At 36.6% G+C, this 9,127-nt stretch overlaps 1 protein-coding gene across 1 annotated transcript; it reads left to right on the top strand.

Annotated features, from left to right (window-relative positions):
• On the top strand, window positions 1-945 carry LOC113247465 (olfactory receptor 14A2-like). The gene has a single exon (XM_048220730.1). The coding sequence runs from the start codon at window positions 1-3 to the stop codon at window positions 943-945; it is 945 nt and encodes a 314-aa protein (XP_048076687.1).
• The last annotated feature ends 8,182 nt before the right edge of the window (window positions 946-9,127 follow it).

The raw sequence follows: 9,127 nt of genomic DNA, 5'->3' as shown, positions 1-9,127 counted from the left end.
ATGACCAATGTCACCTTGGTGGCAGGATTTCTCCTTGTGGGGTTTTCTGACAGCCAAGAGCTTCAGATAGTATATGGGGTTCTCTTCCTGGTGATTTATCTGGCTATCCTAATGAGTAATCTTCTCATCATTATTCTCACTACCCTAGACCTGCAGCTACAAACACCAATGTACTTTTTCCTGAAGAACTTGTCTTTCCTGGATGTCTTCCTTGTGTCTGTCCCAGTCCCCAATTTCATTGTCAACAGCCTAACTGACAGCAATTCCATTTCCACTTTAGGATGTGCCTTCCAGCTACTTTTAATAACTTCCTTCTCAGCAGGTGAGATATTTGTCCTCACTGCCATGTCCTACGACTGCTATGTAGCCATATGTTGTCTCCTGCACTATGAGGTCATCATGAATGGTGGTGCCTGTGTACTGATGGCAGGTGTTTCCTGGGCCGTTGGGGGACTCTTTGGAGCTCTGTACACTACTGGCACATTTTTTATGCCATTCTGTGGCTCCAATGTGATCCCACAGTTTTTCTGTGATGTTTCCTCATTGCTAAGGATTTCTTGTTCTGAAACACTCCTGGTAGTTTACACAAGTATTGGAATAGGCATGTGTTTATGCATGTCATGTTTCATCTGCATTGTTATCTCTTATGTGTACATTTTCTCCACTGTGCTGAAGATTCCAACCACAAAAGGCCAGTTGAAAGCTTTCTCCACATGTTTTCCCCATCTCATTGTTTTTACCCTTTTCATTATAACTGCTTGTTCTCTTTATCTCAAACCATCCTCAAATCCACCCACAGTTATTGACAGGCTGCTTTCTGTGATCTACACTGTGGTACCTCCAGTACTCAACCCTGTAATCTACAGCCTGAGGAACAAGGACATGAAACGGGCTCTTATGAGATTGGTGCACAAAACCTGTGGCCAAGAGTCACACTCCATTTAACACTGTCTAAGGTCAGTGCTCTAGTGCCTTACTGATCACAGTAGACTTTCTCATCAGTTACCTCATTCTTAACTGCAAGACTTGAAATGAAAAAGGTAATTTGCTCACATACAACTAAGGAAATAAATGCTCAAGTGCTGAATTGACTGATTCCAAGGTTGGATAATAGCATTATACCCATCTAACAGATAGGTGTCATGTTTCTCATTCAGAGATCTTCTATGACAAAGAATCTCTCCATTTGTGGTATAACTTTCTGAAAAAAAAATGCTCCTGCTTTTCATGGTGTTTATAATTTTGGCCATTGAATAATGCATTTTCTCTATTTTGTTCCCTGGAAATTAAAACAAAAATGAGGCGCTTCAACAGGTAAGGTACCATAAAGACTATGTGAGCTACCATGATAAAATTTACATAATACTTTCCCAAAGGATCAGACTGTCTATTGCTGAATCAGAACAAAAAGTGAACAAAAATAATATAGTAGAGAGGTGCATTCTAGAGGTGTGCCTACATCTGTAAGCAATACTCAGGAGAGACACCTAAAACAGACACAGAATCCTGGAGGGAGATGCATCCCAGCACAGTTCCTAAAGATAAGTAGTGGTCAACTGGGTAAATAGTATGTGCAGAGAGAAACTAGACAGAGGTCTGGAACTATAAAACATGAGTGCCTGCATGTCTACCTGTTTTTACCTCCATTTGTGTCAGAGTGAAATTTTGTAAAATTTGTTTAGAAAAGCTATGAAATATGTTACAATTATAGGAGACGTAGCCAAATTTGGGATCAACCTTCTTTGGCTTATTCTCTGGAGCCTACAATTGTCACATTAAAAAAAAAAAACTAGATTTTTTCCCTTACTTTGTATATAAATCTGCCTTGTGATTGATGTTTTATCAAAGTAACTTTTTTGTCTTTATATTGACTTATTTTAATATTTAATTATTTGAAAGGAATATAATTCCTTAGATATTTTCAATCATGTTATGTTCTTTTTAAATCATGATATTGTTTTATTGTCACTGGATTCAATAGGTGGTATTGATTCCTAGTCATACGTGATCTTATTTAATCATGTACCTAAATATTCTTTAACAACTTCAGATTTTTACTATAGTAATAACAACTTGTAAAAGTAAATGAATGAGTGTGATAAAAGAAAACTTTGCATCTCTTACACATAAATTTATCGTTGTTTTCCCATAGGATCCATAGAAAAGTCTCCAAATTTTAAAATTATTTTCCATTAAAGAAAGAGATTTGCTGAAGTTCATTATATTTGTTTGATGTGTACATTTACCAATGCACCAGTTTGCACTCCCACCAACAGAGCTTGAGGGTTCTTTCTCTCCAAATCCTAACACTTATTGTTTCTTCTGTTTTCTGGGGGGGGGGAGGTATACATTTTAATAGGTGTGAAGTGATATGTCATTGTAGTTTTGATTTGAATTTCCCTGATAATGAGTGACGTTGAACATCTTTTCATGTGTCTCTTGACCTTCTGGATATCTTCTTTGGAAAAAGGTCTGTTCATGTCTTCCGCTTATTTTTAAAATTTTGTTCTTTTGTTTGTTTGGTGTTGAGTTGCATCGGTTCTTTATATATTTTGCACTAACCTTTTATCAGATATGTCATTTGCAAATACCTTCTCCCAATCAGTAGTTTGACTTTTACTTTTGTTGATTGTTTCCTTTTCTTTGCAGAAACTTTTTACTTCTATGTGATCCCAGTAGTTTATGTTTACTTTTGTTTCCCTTGCCTCAAGAGACTTATCTAGAAAAATGTTGCTATAGTCAAGGTCAGAGACATTACTTCCAGGGTGCTCTTCTTTTTTTTTTTCTTGTGTGATTTCAGGTAACACATATAAGTTTTTAATCCATTTAACTTATTTTTGTGTATGGCATACGGAAGTGGTCCAGTTTCATTCCTTTGCATATAGCTGTCTAGTTTTCCCAAAACCATTTGTTGAAGAGACTGGCTTTTTCTCATTGTGTATTCTTTCTCCCCTTATCTATTATGACCATATAGCTGTGGGTTTATTTGTGGGTTTTGTCTTCTGTTCCAATGATCTATATGTCTTTTTTTTTTTTTTTGGTACCAGTACCATACAGTTTTGATCGATACAACTTTGTAATATAAGTTGAAATCTGAAATTGTGATGCTTCCAGCTTTTCTTTTCTTTTTAAGATTGCTTTGGCTATTCAGATTTGTTGTTGTTGTTGTTGCTGTGTTCCATACAAATTTGAAGAGTGTTTGTTCTAGGTCTGTGAAAAGAGACTGTTGGTATTTTGACAGGGATTGCATTAAATCTGTAGGTTGCTTTGGGTAGTGTAAAAATTTAAAACTGTGTTTTGCCAACCAATGAACATGGAATATCTTTCCATTTCTTTGTGTTTTCTTCCATTTCTTTCATCAGTGTTTTATAGTTTTCAGATTACATGTCTTTCACTTCTTCTGTTATGTTTATTTCTAGATATTTTATTGCTTTGGTATAACTGTAAAAAATGCACTATTGTTACTTCATCAAATTGAAAAGCTTCTGCACAGCAATGGAAACAACCAACAAAACTAAAAGGCAGCCTTCATAATGGGAATAGATATTTGCAACTGATATATTTGATAATGGGTTAGTACCCAAAATATATAAAGAATTTACCAATTCAACCCCCCAAAAACATATAATCTACTTAAAAATAAGATTGTTGTCTTAATTTCACTTTCTCATCCTTCATTATTAGTGTATAAGACTGCAACAGATTTATTTACATTGACTTTGTATCCTGTGATTTTACTTAATTCATGCATCAGTTCTAACAAGCTTTTTGGTGCAGTCTTTAGGGTTTTCTATGTATATAGTATTATGTCATCTGCAAATAGTGAAAATTTTAATTCTTCCTTATGAATTTGTTTTGTTTTGTTTTGTTTTGTTTTGGGGGGCTCTAATTTCCACGGCTAGGATTTCCAGTACTATGTTAAATAGAGGTGGTGAAATTGCACATCTTTGTCTTGTTCCTGACCCTGGGGAATGTTCATGTTGTTGTTGTTGTTGTTGTTGTTCTTGTTGTTGCTGTTGTTTTGTGTGTATTTTGTTCACTGTGCCTTTTTCATGTAAGTCCTTTACTATGTTGAGATATGTTTCCTACAAACCTACTTTAATGAGGTTTTTTTATTATAAGTGGAGTAATCTTGGCAAATGGCTTTTCTTCATCTATTGAAATGATTATATTGTTTTTATCCTTTATCTTCTTGAAGTGATGTATCATGTAGAATGATTTGCAAAAATTCCACCACCCTAGCTTCCTGGGAATAAGTCCCACATGATCATGGTGAAGATTTTTTAATCTTTTTAAATCACATTGCTAGTATTTTGTTGAAGATTTTTGCATTTATGTTCATTATAGTTATTGCCCGTGTTTCTCTTTTTTGTGTTGTCTCTCCAGTTTTGATACTGAGGTACTGTTGGACCCACAGAATCAATTTGGTAGTTTGCCTTTCTCCTCTTTGCTTTAGAGTAGTTTGGAAAGAATGTGCATTAATTCTTTATTAAACATGTGGTGGAATTTGCCCATGAAGCCATCTGGTCCGGGACTTTTGTTTGTTCAGAGTCTTGTGAGGTTTTTTGGTTTGCTTGTTTTGTTGTTTGTTGTTATTGTTGTTTGTTTTGTTTTTGTTTTGTTTGGATTTTAATTTTGTTTTGATTACTGACTCAATTAATTACTATTAGTTGGTCTGCTCATTTTTAAAATTTCTTCCTGCTTAAATTTTGTTGGTTTTGATACGTTCCTACAAATTTATCCATTTTTGCTATGTTGCCCAATATTTGGCATATATTTTTCATGGTGTTCTTTTACAACTGTTTTTATTTCTGTGGTGATATATTTTACTTCTCCATTATCATTTGCAATGATTGTTTCTCTTTGAGTTTTCTCTCTCCCTCTGTCTTTCTCTCTCTTTGCTGTTGTCGTTATTGTTGTTGCTTTTCTTATTGTCGTCGTCGGTGAATCTGGCTAAAGTTTTACTAATTTTGCCAGTCTTTTCAAAGAATCAGCTCCTGCTTTCATTGAATTCATCTGCAGTTTTTTTGTTTTGTTTTGTTTTTCCTTTTTATTTTCTATATCATTTATTCTTGGTCTAATCTTTATTATTTCCTCCCACTGGTTTTGTTTTTAGGTTGTTCTTTTTCTAGCTCCCTCAAGTGTAAGGTCAGTTAGTTTTCTTATGTTGGTTATTAGCACTCTCACATATTTGGGTGCTCCCGTGTTGGGTGTATAGATACTTATATTTGCCCTATCCTCCTTATGGATTGCCTGCTTTGTTATTATATAATGTCTTTTTTTTTTAGTTTGTATTTAAATTCCAGTTAGTTAACGTACAGTGTGATACTAGATTCAGTCTTTTTGTATCCCATTATATTCTGTATTAAACTCTATTTCTGGGGTGTCTGGGTGGCTCAGTCATTATCCAGCTGCCTTTTGCTCAGGGCGTGATACCAGGGTCCTGGGATCGAGCCCCACATCAGGCTCCCTGCTCTGCTGGGAGTCTGCTTCTTCATCTTCCAACTCCTGCTTGTGTTCCCTCTCTCACTGGCTGTCTTTCTCTCTGTCAATGACTAAATAAAATCTTTTTAAAAAAATTCTATTTCTCTAAGTTTTCATTTTTAAAGTATATATTTTTCTTTTTTAAAAAAATTTTTTATTATATTATGTTAGTCATCATACAGTACATCCCCGGTTTCCGATGTAAAGTTCGATGATTCATTAGTTGCGTATAACACCCAGTGCACCATGCAATACATGCCCTCCTTACTACCCATCACTGGCCTATCCCATTCCCCCATCCCCCTCCCCTCTGAAGCCCTCAGTTTGTTTCTCAGAGTCCATAGTCTCTCATGTTTCATCCCCCCTTCTGATTACCCCCCTTTCTTTATCCCTTTCTTCCCCTACCGATCTTCCTAGTTCTTATGTTCCATAGATGAGAAAAATCATATGATAATTGTCTTTCTCTGCTTGACTTCTTTCACTTAGCATTGTCTCCTCCACTGCTGTCCATGTTGCAGCAAATGTTGAGAATTCGTTCTTTCTGATAGCTGAGTAACATTCCATTGTATATATGGACCACAGCTTCTTAATCCAGTCATCTGTTGAAGGGCATCTCAGCTCCTTCCACAATTTAGCTATTGTGGACAATGCTGCTGTGAACATTGGGGTGCATATGGCCCTTCACTTCACTACGTCTGTATCTTTGGGGTAAATATCCAGTAGTGCAATGGCTGGGTCATAGGGTAGCTCAATTTTTAACTTTTTAAGGGACCTCCACACTGTTGTCCAGAGTGGCTGCACCAAACTGCATTCCCACCAGCAATGTAGGAGGGATCCCCTTTCTCCACATCCTCTCCAACAATTGTTGTTTCTTGCCTTGTCTATTTTTGCTATTCTAAGTGGTGTAAGGTGGTATCTCAATGTGATTTTGATTTGAATTTCCCTGATGGCTAATGATGTTGAACATTTTTTCATGTGTCTGTTAGCCATTTGTATGTCTTCATTGGAAAAGTGTCTGTTCATATCTTCTGCCCATTTTTTGATTTATTTGTTTCTCATGTATTGAGTTTGAGAAATTCTTTGTACATCTTGGATACCAGTCTTTTATCTGTAGTGTCATTTGCAAATATATTCTCCCATTCCGTGGGCTGCCTCTTAGTTTTATTGTCTGTTTCCTTGGCTGTGCAGAAGCTTTTTTAAAGTATATTTTTTCTGATATATGTATTGCTACTCATGCTTTCTTTGACATCAATCTGCATGATAAATGTACCAATCTCCCCTCATTTTCCTTTCTCTTATGACTTATATTTAATTAGCCAATATATACTATGCCATTATTTTCAGATGTAAGGTTCAGTAATTTATCAATTGTGAATAACACCCAGTGCTCATCACATCATGTGCTCTCTTTAAAGCCCATCACCCAGTTACCCCATCTCCACAACCACCTCACTTCTAGCAACCCTCAGTTTGTATCCTACTGTTAACTGTCTCTCATGGTTTTCTTCCCTCGCTTTTAACTTCCCATTCAGTTTTCCCTCCCTTCTCTTAAGGTTTACCGCACTGTTCTTTATATTCCACATATGAGTGAAACCATATGATAATAGTCTTTCTCTGATGGACCTCTTTCGCTCAACATAATACCCTCCAGTTCCATCCATGTTGGTGCAAATGGTATTCATCCCTTCTAATTGCTAATATAGCAATTATTTATCCATTCATCTGTTGAAGGACACCTCAGCTCCTTCAATAGCTTGGCCATTGTGGACATTGCCTCTATAAATATTGGGGTGCAGGTGTCCCTTTGGATCACTGAATTTGTACCTTTGGGGTAAACACATAGTAGTGTAATTGCTGAGTCCTAGTGTAGCTCTCTTTTTAACTTCTTAAGGAACCTCTGTACAATTTTCCTGAGTGGTTGTACCAGCTTGCATTCTTCCCAATAGTGTAAGAAGGTTCCCCTTTCTCCACATCCTTGCCAATATCTGTTGTTTCCTGAGATGTAAATCTTAACCATTCTGACTGGTGTGAGGTGGTATCTCATTATGGTTTTCAATTTTATTTCCCTGATACTGAGTGTTGTTGAGCATTTTTTCATCTGTCAGTTGGCCATTTGCATATGTACAATGGAATATTACTCAGCCATCAAAAAGAATGGCATCTTGGCATTTGCAACCACTTGGATGGAACTAGATGGTATTATGTTAAGTGAAATAAGTCTCAGAGAAAGACAAATACCATATGATTTCACTCACACGTGGAATTGAAGAAATAAAACAGATGAACATGGGGAAAGGAAGGAAAAGAAAAGAAGAGGGATACAGGGAGGGAGGCAAACCATAAGAGACTTTTAACTGTGGGAAACAAACTGAAGATTGCTAGATGGGAGGTGGGTGAGGGGGACGGGGTAATTGGGTGATGGGCATTGAGGAGGGCATGTGATGTAATAGGGACTAGGTGTAATAAAAAACTGATGAATCACTAAATTCTACCCCTCAAATTAATATTACAGCATATGTTAATTAAACAGATTTTAAATGAAAACATGTAAAAATACCCTACCATTGAGTTTTCTCTCAGATTTGAGGTACATTGGGGAGCTTGTAATGCAAGCCTCCGTCGACTGTGGAGTTGTTAGCACGTTGCTGGACAATATTGCTCTCCTTTGGCAGTGAGCTCTCAATCTGTTCTCTAAGAAAGGGTGGTGGTGGGAAGATGATCTGGTGAAGACACAATGAAAGAAAGTTGAGGAACTGACTTAATTTCCATTTTCAGGAGAAATAAGTGTATTTTCAAGTTCATGGGAAGAATCTGAGTTGAGCCCTACCACCTAAGTATTTCATTCAATACCTGTGTGATTTGTAGTTTAGATTACACTTGTAATTCATCTTCACTTTTGTTAAAATTTGTCATTTGTATAATAAATGATCTCATGTGTATGTTCATACCTTCCTAGACAAACCACTAAATACATGAGGTTTCAGTGCATTAGGGAGATAAAACCCACAAAGGAAACTGAACAAAATGATATGTCAAGGAACTAATAAATGGGATTGGAGACTACAACAATCTACATTAAAAGGCCAGCCGTGTGAAGAAGACAGTGGTCGGGGTGTGTGGAGTGACCAGAAGGGGACACACAGAGAGTTGGGTCTTCGGCTGAGTCTTGAGGACTGGATATTGCAGAGATTGATTGGGAGAAAGAAGAAGAGATTGGGGAGGTTAGGAGGGAGAAGAGGCTTTCATGCCTCTTGGGGAATGATTATGATTCATTTAAAGTGAAGGAAGATTATTTGCAGTGTCCACATTGAGACACGTGGCTGTACATGCTTTCCAACCAGGACCTAACCTCTCAAACTGGAGAACTTTTGTTCTTAATTCAGTAGAAGTCTTCCTCTGTGAAGTCTTCCCTCATTTTCACAATCAAAGTTCTTTCCTTTGACTTCCACTCTTTCTGGTTCACCTACAAGTGCATGTGTAAAAGCAATTATTTTGGGTGTCAAAGACTTTACATTTTGCCAATTCCTGTCTGTTCATTTATTTTTAAAAACGGAGATATAATTGACCTGTAACATTCTATTACTTTTTGGTGTACAAAAGGGTGATATATGTATATTTTGTGAAATAATCACCACAATTCTGG

This window comes from Ursus arctos, unplaced genomic scaffold (genome assembly GCF_023065955.2).
Source record: "Ursus arctos isolate Adak ecotype North America unplaced genomic scaffold, UrsArc2.0 scaffold_5, whole genome shotgun sequence".
In the NCBI taxonomy this organism is placed as follows: Eukaryota; Metazoa; Chordata; class Mammalia; order Carnivora; family Ursidae; genus Ursus; species Ursus arctos.
The sequence above is the reverse complement of the archived record's forward strand: the minus strand, read 5'-3'. Positions and strand labels throughout refer to the sequence as shown.

Excerpts from the sequence above, each read along its gene's own strand:
- LOC113247465 (XM_048220730.1), top strand. The coding sequence starts at position 1 with ATGACCAATGTCACCTTGGTGGCAGGATTTCTCCTTGTGGGGTTTTCT.